At 38.8% G+C, this 11604-nt stretch overlaps 1 protein-coding gene across 7 annotated transcripts in view; it reads left to right on the top strand.

Annotated features, from left to right (window-relative positions):
• Positions 1 to 11381, top strand: part of BCL11A (BCL11 transcription factor A) — a 105532-nt gene extending 94151 nt beyond the window's left edge. For 3 of the 7 annotated variants that reach the window (XM_073339353.2, XM_073339357.2, XM_073339358.2), the window contains one exon: positions 1 to 1153. This exon is cut by the window's left edge and continues 6126 nt beyond it. Coding sequence is in view for 3 of the 7 variants with exons in the window: in XM_073339359.2 (XP_073195460.1) it covers positions 3315 to 3416 (102 nt within the window). In the remaining 4 variants the exon portion in view is untranslated. Of the gene's footprint in view, positions 1154 to 3314 lie in introns of those variants that run through there. The other 4 variants (XM_073339356.2, XM_073339360.2, XM_073339359.2 and 1 more) reach the window with 3 other exon arrangements.
• Positions 11382 to 11604: the final 223 nt, after the last annotated feature.

Below are 11604 nucleotides of genomic sequence, written 5' to 3'. Positions count from 1 at the left end.
ATGTTGTCTTTTTGTGATGGCATCATTTGTTGCCTGTATTTTGCCCAGCGTCTCCTTAGAGGACATTTTTGCTAAGAAAATATTAACATGTATTCTTTTGCTGAGAGAGACAAATAAAGCTCCCTTTAATTTAAGGACAGGAGAAATGAAAGTTATTCCCTACCCTATCTGAACAGGTGTGTAAAATGGTTGAAAAAATATATAAGATAAATTGGGGCCTGATACTGATTTCAGTTCCACAGGTGTCAATCCAGAATCATTCCATTGACTTGGGGCTTGATACTGCCAGATGCTGAGGACTCTGGCCTGGATCCACTAATGCATCTAAATATGTCTCCAGGTCAGCACGGTACTTAAGCAAGTGCTTCACTTTAGGCACGCAAGTCGTCCCATTGGCTTCCATAGGACTAATCATGTGCTTAAAATGAAGCATGTGGCTAAATGCTTTGCTGGATCAGGGCTAGAGTATTCAGCATCTTGCAGGATAGAGCCCCTAAATGGAATGACCCTGGATTTACACCAGTGGAACTGAGATCAGAATCTGCCTCTTGGGTACTAGCAAATATTCACTGTAGTAGGTTTGACGATGAAGGGGAGGACGAAGATGAACATGTTGACTGGGACAAGACAAATAACTGTAAACAAAACAGTACTTTGTTGTGATCTTTATGTCTCAGAGATATAGTCCTTGTGTCTAAACTCAAGATACTGGTACCAGACAGGTACTTTGCAGCTATTTAACAACATGATTTTTGATCCAGTGCCATTAAATGTCCATGAAGAGTTCAGTCTTTCTCTCTCTCTCTCTCTCTCCCTGATTTTTTTTAGTAGTTGTTAGTACTGCAGTAGAGATTTTATATACAGGACTTATTTTAATTGTTCTGTCTATGAAGCAATCATAACAATTATGTCTTTGTTTTAAGTTGAATTCTAACACACACATATATAGTAATAATATTTTCATTATATGTTGCATTATAACATGTTAAACATATAAAATAATTGTGTGTCTATAGCTAGCCATCTAGCTATCTGTCTAGGTATACAGATGGATATGTGATATATCACATACAGTACATATTGCTAAAAAATTAAAGACGAAAAACATGCTATGATTTTTTTAAGAAATCTGCAACAAAACATTTGATTTATACACTTCTATCAAAAAGCTAGATACATCCATTGGGCACATCACTTCATTTTTCATTTCCAACTTACACACATGCAACATAAGCACTGTACTCGAGGAACCCCTACATTAAGAGATTTTATACAGCGTCACCTAAATAACTTCAAAAACTAGCCAACAAGAACATAACTTAGAAATGACAACATGTTGTAGCCTAAACACTAAAGCAAAAATAGTAATACAAAATGTGACATTTTCTAACTGTGTGATAAATTAATGGTGTTATAAAACCATGAACCATTGAGGCCCGTTCAAGTTTGTTAGAATTCTGAAACAGATTTATATGGCATCCATAATGTGTTCTTAAGCTGCTGTAACATTCCATACAAGCATGACCTACTGTCCCAAGAAACTTTTTATATTTAACTCTCTGTGGAAAGATGTCTCAATAAATAAGAACAATATTTGGGTAATAGTATTGTAGTTGATAACATATCAAAACCAATCAACTTCAGAAGAGGAATGTATTTTTACTGCGCAGATGCCTTTGCCATTAGTATTTAATATCCTCCAAATTGAGTAATTTGTATAATGAAGAGACTGAAACAATAGCAAGAATTTAGGCTACAGATGTTTCATATTTATTTCCAAGAGCTGAGATAAATACAGGAATAAGTGATACCATGTCTTTGCTTGATATTCAGAAGGCTTTGGCATATCTGATGAGATACAGTTTCAGGGTTTATCGAAGTGCAGAGTTTGTATAAAAAGAAAAAAAGATACCAGCTGTTATTTTAGTTCTTTTCCCTGCAAAGGTTGGAAACCATTTACAGTGAAAGTGTGGGAAAATTATATTATGGATTGTGAGTACGATACTGCCTGGCAGGCATGTCACTGGAGTCATGAAAGGAAGCCACTGTTTCCCAAATCCAGATGTATATATTTTGACTGGCACTGCTCAAGGAATCTAAGGAAGTTAGATGCCCAACTCTCATCAATACTGAAAGTTAGTAAGAGCGGTTGGATTTTTCAAAAATGCTTAAGTGACTTAGGAGCACAAGTCTTATTGGCTTTGCATCGGACTTGTGCTTTTAAATTACTTAGGCACTTTTTAAAACCCATCCTAGGTACCTAACTCATTTAGGCTCATTTGAAAAACTCAGGCTTATTTATTTTCATTTTAATACAAATTAAATTCAGAAACACATAGAATTGGACTTTTATCTGGTGTAAATCAGGCTAGTGCTATTTACTTTAATTGAGCTATTTTAATTTATACCCATTTACGATATGGCCCTCTTATTTAATCTTGATAAGTAGCTCATGAGTTGCCCGTCAGCTACACACTTAAACATTTATGAGGCAATTTCAATAGAAACTGACTCTGTGGTCGGTATGTATAGATTGATCTTAATCAATGCATCTCTGGTTCTGCCATTGCCACAGGTCGTGCATGCAGGCTCTTGAGCATGCAGTTTGTTCATTAGCCTATTGTTTGTTTTAGTACAATATATAATTGGTGACTGGCCTTTACACTGCCTGCATATCACTATATAATTCAGCTATGGGGAAACATTTATTTTTCCATCTTGCACAGCTAGGGCCTGACTCAATGCCAATGAAGTCGATGGAACACCTCCCACTTACTTCAGTGAACATTGGCTCAGGCCTGTAAGGCTCAAGCATTTATTTCACACTTCACCAGGTACAGTACACCCTATAAGTTGCACTGTTATTCAAATGCAATTGAATTCAGTGACATAAGAGTCTCTGCAAATTGTACAGCTTGTGGTATATCAAAAAATATTTGCTGTGCTCTATCTGGCATCCGTCAATAGGATTGTTGGGTGGGGGAGGAATACTGGAGTCAGTCAGTGTTTTAACTGAGTTAAGTCGTAGTGAAGACTGGAGGATTTGCCCCCTGGCGTGTTATTTGTGCTATCTGTATTTTTGCTGTGCTGGAAGTATTCCCATGCATGTGTGATGTGGGAGTTTGTGAATTCTTGGTGGGATGGCAGGAGTACGGACTAAGATCATGAACCCGGGGTCCATTTCATTACATACTCTTTTGGCAATTCAAGTTGCAGTTTGTAAAAAAAGAAAAAGAAAAATGGGGGCGGGGGGAAGAATTTACCTTTTGGGCTGTGTTACACCTATTTTTCCTCTGTCCCCATCCTTTCTCTAGGTTCGACACACACCCCCACTTGGCGTAGTGCCCAGGGAACTCGTGACGTGTGGCAATTTTCGGATGGAAGCTCGAGACCGCTTAAATTCTGAGAGAATGTGAAGCACACGGGGAATGTGCACCATGTACATGACATCTGAATGTGGTCCGTTATCTTGCTAGCTTTGCGATGCTTTCTGACAGTAACTTCAGACTTCACCGTCCAAAGGCAGCATCCAACAGGCTCCTTCCGCCTGCCTGCAAGACTATGTTATATATATTTTTAATAGAATAAAAACACTTCTTTTTTTTAAAAACCAACCCACCATCAAGGGCTTATCGATCATCAATGGCTTTGACTGGCTTCCATGCCATTGGGAAAAAGCCCTCTTGAGTATATGTTGATACAGTGTGGAGAACCCAGCCTGTTGTTCTTATACATTACACAACATCTTTTTAAGTGCGGCTAATGTTACAAATAGCAAAAATAAATAAATAAATAAATAAAGGAGGGGGGCAAGGGGGAGTCTTGACATAATAAATGTTGGTGCTTTAGGTTTTGTTTGCTCTTTAATTTTTAATGCTAACAAGGACCATGCAGCCGGTATGACGTTTGTAGTACCATATCCACTGCATAAAATCAACTGTTGTGATTAAAAAAGAAAACAAAACCCATATACACACAAGAAGTTATCCATCTATAGATGGTATACATTTCAAAGAAAACTAAAAATGCAAAAGCGTTGTTAATGCAACACTATAATTAATGTAGAACTAGTGTGGTTGTTTATTAATGCTGAAGTGTGGGGGGTCTCCTAACTGTCTAACTTATCATTTGCATACCATTGAATAATGCCTACTGTGTTGTATTTCTGCTGTTAAAATATGTATTTTTGAGGTTGCGCGGGGGGAGGGGATGATCCATAGCATACTTTAATTTGTCATTGTTTGTCCAAAAAGCTAACTGTTTCCAGGAGAATAATAATTTCATTATGGTGATGCTGTAAGCTCCACGAAAAGTTGAACCCCCACCCTCCCACAAAAAGCCCCCTGTGGTTATTGATTGATCTTTGTTACAGTTATCCTTTATTTGTGCAAGTAGCCCTATTCTGGAAAGCAGTTACCACTAGCTTATTTTAAGCATGTGCTCAAATCCTGTTGGATCTAATAAAGCATTTGAACACTTGCTTAACTCTGTGCATGTGAGTGCTCCTATTGACTTTCATATGACTATTAGGGACTTAAGTACATGCGTATGTACGTTCCTGAATTGGGGGCACAGATTGTACCACTGAATTCAGTATATTCTATTGATGACCATGTGTGATAAGGGTTATAGGATCAGGCCTAAGTGCTGATGTGAATCCTTTATTTGGTTAAGTCCTGATGCTGCAGGTCAAGCTGTGCCATCATCTTATTTTCATGTAAAACCACCCTGAAATTTATACCAGGTAGAAATTTAACATGCAGGGTCTCAGGTCAGGTGACAAAGTTATTTGTATTTATTAATTATTGTTGCTTTTTTATTTATTTTTCAAAGCTGAATGTGAAAATTTGGCCAGCCTGCTATTTTGCCCGTGAAACTGCAAAATAGATAAAATAATAGCACCTTTGGGTCATTTAAAAAATAATCTATAAATGTTATTTTGTTTAGGAGAGTGGTTACAGCACAAGCACAGTCACTTTTGTAACAAAACTTTTGTAAAGGACTTTAGACCGTAGTTGCAGGGTGCATGAGCGTCTGTGTATTAATGAGCGTATTAATGGAGACGGGCCAATAGACTATCAGTGATCTGTGGATGACCGTGTACAAATGGGGATTGATACAACAGACTATTACTGTTTCTTCTGAGGTGTTATGGATTCTAGGATCAATAATCCATGGGTTACATGCTCTCTGATGGCCCCACTTAGTACACAGTAATGGCAGCTGTGCAACCACAGAAGCAGGCCACGTATGCAGTGCTTCTGGTTAAATTCTGCCAGAATGCATGGGGAGCTAAAGTAACTTTGCATTTAGTCTCGGCATGTAGATGCTGGGAACACAGGTAGGGACTAGGCTGAGTTGTTCCAACGGCAAAAATGTCATGGTTCAGACCTCCTAATCCACATTCTGAACTAGTGACAATGTCTGTGCTTGCAGCTGAATTAGATCAGAACCATTAGTAATACACTTGGCCCAATAGCAGCCCCTGCTGGGACCCCTCCATTCTTCCCTGGGGGACTTTGGCAAGGAGATTTGTCAACAGGCATGGCCCTTACCCCAAGGTCCAAATTTGATGACCAATGTTGAGCAAATGCAGCTGGTGAAAATGCAGGCAGGATTACGCATTGAATAATGGATGTAGACCTCACTCCCCAGTACGGTAGTATAGACCATAGTTGATCAGGCTCTGATGTGCAGCATAACCTCAGCAGATCAGATCAATCCTTATACCATAACTAGGCGTGTCAAAAATGGCACCCATTTTGCTTCATATCTGTGCATTGCTCTGCACCTGTTTACAAGGAGTTTTTTGAGCACTGAAACAACACGTCCTGCATCTTGGATTGGTTATGCCTCATGTGCAAAGGAGTTAACAATTCCCATCAGCTGCTGGCCTCTCCTACGGCAGTCTCAAACCATTTCCACATCAGGGTATGCTAGGCAGCTGCATTCTCACTGGCATGGCTGTTTCAGAATGTGGCATATGGGTCAATTTTACTCCACTGCATAGTTGGAGCACTATGCAGTGGAGTAACTCTTCTCTTTTCCCTAGAGTACTGTACTGAATTGGGTCCCCTAAATACAGATTTGCAGAATTGCTGGTTACAGTTCTGTATAGCTATAAACCATTAAATCAATAATCTGTTTTTAAACATCCTTCAGTACCATACTTACCTGAAAAATTTCAGAAGATTGTGTGACTTTTTTTACATGTCACAACATGCCAAGAGCAGACAAAGCTCAGTTCATAGTTTGTTTCAGGACATTGTGGAAACATTGGGCCGTAGCCTGTAACTCTCTGTCACAGCAGTACAAGTCCAGAGTAGGTCACTTATTTCACTCTGGATTTATACCAGTGTAACTAAGAGTAGAAAGGGGGCCAATTGCTACCATACAGAGTTGGTAGAAGTATATGGCTAGCAGGTATTTTTACCCTATCTAGGAGGAATTCAAATAAATAGAAGTAATACAAGCAATGCTCTGATTGTGTTCTGCTGGGCACAGACACAAAAGTGAAACAATACTTTCCTACTGAGTTGAAGGTGAAGTGAAATTGTTAAATTCTCTTTTCTTTTTTTTTTTTTTTTTTCAAACGAATTAAAAAAAAACCCATTTAAGATTTTAAGTCATTTGCAGAATTCATGTGTTGCCTTAAGATTATAAATATATGTACCAACTACGTTGAAAGCTTTAGTAACTGTTAAGAACTGAGCTCAGGGTTCCATGTTTCACCTGTGAGTGCTGACACCATTTACAAACACCTCGTGCTGGAATGAAGTACTAGGCTCTTCTACAGTCAGCGTAAGACCATCTGTATTGCAATCGTGTGCATTAGGACTATATTCTCAGCTGGTATAAATCAGAGGAGCTCCATTGAAATTGGTGTAGCACCACTGAAACCAATGGAGCCATCCGGCTTTACACCAGCTGAGCACCTGGCCTGTGGGGCTTTGGATGCCTTGTAAGGACAGTTTTAATGATAGAACTTTTTAGGACGGGAAGTTGACTGTTGGGCTAGCCTGCCCAGAGTCCTTGGCTGTGTCTGTGTATGAAGGGTGGGGGAAATAATGCACACAGCTTGTTAGCAGAAGAGCTCAAGTTTGCTCTGTTTTCTTTACAAGAAGAAAAAAAACCCCTCACATATTAGAAATGCACAATATACTGCACAATCAGCTCTTGTAGGAGAAACCCAGAACCTTGAACTCAGGTCCTGAGCTGAAAGTTAAAGGTGAAACGATTTTCAAGTGCTTTGTATTAAAATCTATTCATAATTTTAAAGTCTGCACATATCTACTGTTAAAAGATTTAGGATGTTAAACAATTTTTATATTTATTTTAGAAGTGCTGCAGTTCACTTTTAAGAACCAAATTTAAAAGCTCTTTTTGTTACTCAATCCAACATGCTGTAATGGTCTGAAATGAGCAAGATATATGGAAATTAGACAGTTTAGCTTTGGTTTTAGTTTGAAAAGCTTCTTTCAATGTGCAAGCATTTTGTCTGTGCTGTATTTTATTTTTAAAGACAGTCTCATAATAAAATGCAGAAAGGTTAACACATTTGTGAAGTCTTACTTAAATTCTGCTTTCAAATTACGTTGATTTAGGAATCGAAAGGCATCCAGGTTATATAATTTTCCAACAGTAAATGGGGGGGGGGAGAGAAAGCAAGCATAAAATTGGCCACTTATTAAATAGCTTATTAAATAAGCTATTACCAGCAGGACAGTGGGGTGGGAATAGGTATTGTTTCATATTCTCTGTGTATATATAAAGCCTGCTGCAGTTTCCACGATATGCATCTGAAGAAGTGAGCTGTAGCTCACGAAAGCTTATGCTCTAATAAATTGGTTAGTCTCTAAGGTGCCACAAGTCCTCCTTTTCTTTTTGCGAATACAGACTAACACGGCTGTTACTCTGAAACCTGTTATTAAACCATGTTTATCTCAAATGAGTGAAATGATTATGTATCCTGTTAGAACCCGTGAACAGGATTTTAAAAAACTAACACAACAAAAACCACACTTCATTTTGATTTCTGCTTCACATCACATCCTGCTAGATGCTCTAAATAGCCAGTAGCAATACTTGAATCCTGTCACTGACAATATTTAGTTTTGTGTTTGTAGGTGGCAGAATAACTATTAACTTCAGGGAAAGGTGAATTGAAATGGGATTCTTCTTTGGCTTTTTGAGATCATTCTACTTAATATGCTATTTATTCATTACTTTTACGTTGCCAGGAAAATGCATTGTTCATCTTAACTTTTTGATTTTTTGTGTGTGTGCAGGTTGTCCTGCGAGTGAGCCAGTGAAATACCTGACTAATTCATTGTTGGATTTTAGTATTTGCTTATTACAACTCAGTTTCTTTTTGGTGCCAACAACCCTTGAAGTGCATTAACTTTTTAGAGTAGACATTAATGTTGCCTTTGATTGTCGTTAGATTCAGCTGTGCTGTTACTGTCTGGAGCTGCATCTGGGATGTGAGCAGCTGAAATGATGGATAATATGTGACAAGATGAAGCATGCCATCCATTGAATATATTTTCCTTTTCAAGATTGGCTAATATGAAATCAGGGTGGTGTGATATTTCAAATGATACTGCGATAAATTACCATCATTATCATCACTGATCAAGAATTGTACCTCTTTTGCCTCCTCTTTGCTCTCTGCTTCCTTTTCCAAATTTCTCAGATTGTTGCAGGCATAAACAGACTTCATATATTAATATTTCCACCACATTTTTGCTTCCAGCCTCTATACCAACAATTCTGATTGTTCCGATAAATAAAAGAAGTTTTCCTTTAAATGTCTGTCTTCCATGACAAACAAAGTAATAGAACTATTCTTAAACAAGGAGGGAGTTAATCTGTAAAAAAATAAAAGCAAAAATATGGTTGTTTGTTTTCTACTTCTATTGCATCTTTAGCAGTGATGATGTTTAGATGCCAGAACCAGTGGGCCCCAATTTAATTTAATCTGGCCTCCCATATTGAGCAGTATGTGATTTCTTTCTTGAACTACCTGGGCTCAGCTTTATTGTAATTTCAACACTATAGGTACTCATATGCCGTGGTAGTGGACAAGGATGGCTGGATAGCTAGATCCATTAATGTTACGATGAAACAAGAGAAATCACGGTATTGGTGATAACGATACAGGTGAAACAGGCAGGCTGCTTCCTGCTTTTCTTGCCCATATTTATATCTGTTTGCCTTATACCTAATTATCTGATAGTGCGATGAATTGGATAGATGGAAAGATGGGATAGCCATGTCACTAGGATTCCAAACTGCACTGTGTGATACCTTAACATTGTTAGTTCATTTTAGTCTTGCTAACTCTTCAACACTGTGGTGATTTTCATTCTCTTCCACGTTGTCCAGAGGCAATGTATGTAAGCTCCTTCCTTTTCGCAGGTGTCTGCCATGTATGTGACAAAGGGCCACATATGGTCAATTTACGGCCCTCCCATGGATAGGAGTTGTGCATGCAGTATTTGGTTTCTAGTATTCAAATCCATGTGCTATATAGTGTTGGCCAAGAAAGTAAGCCATGCAGCCTTGGTGCTGATGAACATGATGGGCTGATTCTTATTACAAACTATGTAAATAGAGGAGGGTTAATAAAGACTTACTACCAATAAAATGGAACTGTTTCCTCTCAAGCTTTTGTGACATTTTATAGCACTATAAAATTGCTTAAACATAACACAAAAGGCAATTCCTTCTGTCTTTTCCGCCTAACCTAGCACAATTGTTACTAAATGTAATCCCCATAAATGCCAGGCAAAATGAATTTTCTCAATGGCAAGGTTTAGCTAGAACAGTGAGAACTTTTCTTAATGTCATGGAGCTGACAAGAGGCCAAGGGCCACACACCAAAGACAGTGTCGCCTCTGTCCACGTGAAAGCTGTTTTCCATAACTTCAGGCATGGACTCTTGCCAGATTGCTTATGTGATCCTGCAGAAGATCCACATAACTTGATGGATGTGTTATTCCAAAACACACATCAAAGAGCCTGTAGCTAAAAGCTGTAAGTCCTAAATCAGTTAATAACTAGAAATTTAACATTTTCCAGCTAGAAATGGAGATGTGCCAGGTAGTAAATACACGTTATCCATTGAACAATTAATCCTTTGGCATCAGGAATCCGATTTTTCCCATGTGCATCCTGTCTTCTGCAATAGGATATGCAAAGATAGCCACTGCAAAGGGGTTTAAGGGAGGCATTTCTGCAGGTGATGTATCAGAAAAAAGGGGACTGATTCTGCAAGCCCTTTGTGGGTTTGATTCTGCTCCCACTGAAGTCAATAGCAAAATTCCCACTGATTTCAATGGTGCAGGATCATGTCCTGAGTGTGAATGTCCCACTGAAGTTCATGGAGGTTTTGTGTAGAGAGGGCTTACAAGATGGAGCTCTAATTAAAGCATTTATAATTTCAATACATTTTTACCATCTGAGTTCTTGTGTTTGTGTCCTTTGCTGCTATAGTCCTTTGTTTACTCTTCAGAAAAATACAGGAAGGGCAATGGCATTGCTATATTCCCCATATTACCTTATCAGTGTGTCTCAGCCCTGATCTGGAGGGACGTCATTTTACAGGGTCAGAAGGTAGCTCGGTCTATATGCTGCTCAGTCTTTGTTCTCTGAGTCTGGTGACACAGCCAGCAATGGTTGCCAGTTAGTAACATTTGTGCTGCTGGCTATTGCAAGCTGAACAATTCTGTAAAACCAAGCTCTAAACGGAAGCTCTGTGAAAATGCCCGCTTCTTGCTCAACAGCTCAGATCGGGGGGGCGTGTTCAGCTTTGGACCTGCTGATCTAGTGACTGAAGGAAGTTTTTTACTACTTTGTTCTGCTGGTAGCAGTCCAGAACCAGCTCCGCTGAGAAAGAGGAAGCTGGGTTCCTATTCCTTCTTGTGTATCATCAACAGAATTGTTTTCTAAGTTCCAGTTACAGGCCCAATCACTGGTGCAACCCCCACTGAGTACAATGGAGGTGCACTGAGGTTGTAACAGAACTGAGGGTGGCCAAGGTGTAATATTTGATTCAGACTGCAGAGAGACTTTATCTTGATGATGATAATGAAGAACAAGAAAGAATAAACCCAGTTTGACTTTCAGATCCCCAGATGGGTATGCAGGGTTAAAGGTTGGTTGACATATGCCTGGTAACATCATTACTTATGTGCCTGATGCCTTTGTGCAGCAGCAGGAAAAGTTCAGAAAGGGGCAGCTTTTGGAAGCTACAATTGAAAAGATTGAGGCATCACAAGGCATTACTCTACTCACTGTATTGTAATTTCGTGCTTGAGTTTTGTGGTTAAATGTGTTATTCTGACTCTTCTACTCCATGAGATATATAATTACCTATTCGTTTATCTAGTTAAAAGCACATTCAAGTTTAAAAAAAAAATGCCTCAAGACTGGTTAATGAGAGCCTCTCTTTAACAAAGGCAAATTTGCACAGCCAGTCAGTACATTAAAAAAACCAAAATAATTTAGGACTAGTTTCTGCCTCCCACATGGGCCACTTGAAGAGTAAAATGCTACCCAGTGTAGAACCTGGCCCTAAATTAATTTTGTGCTTGTGAAAAG

The sequence above is a fragment of the Lepidochelys kempii genome, chromosome 3, assembly GCF_965140285.1.
Source record: "Lepidochelys kempii isolate rLepKem1 chromosome 3, rLepKem1.hap1, whole genome shotgun sequence".
In the NCBI taxonomy this organism is placed as follows: domain Eukaryota; kingdom Metazoa; phylum Chordata; order Testudines; family Cheloniidae; genus Lepidochelys; species Lepidochelys kempii.
The sequence above is the reverse complement of the archived record's forward strand: the minus strand, read 5'-3'. Positions and strand labels throughout refer to the sequence as shown.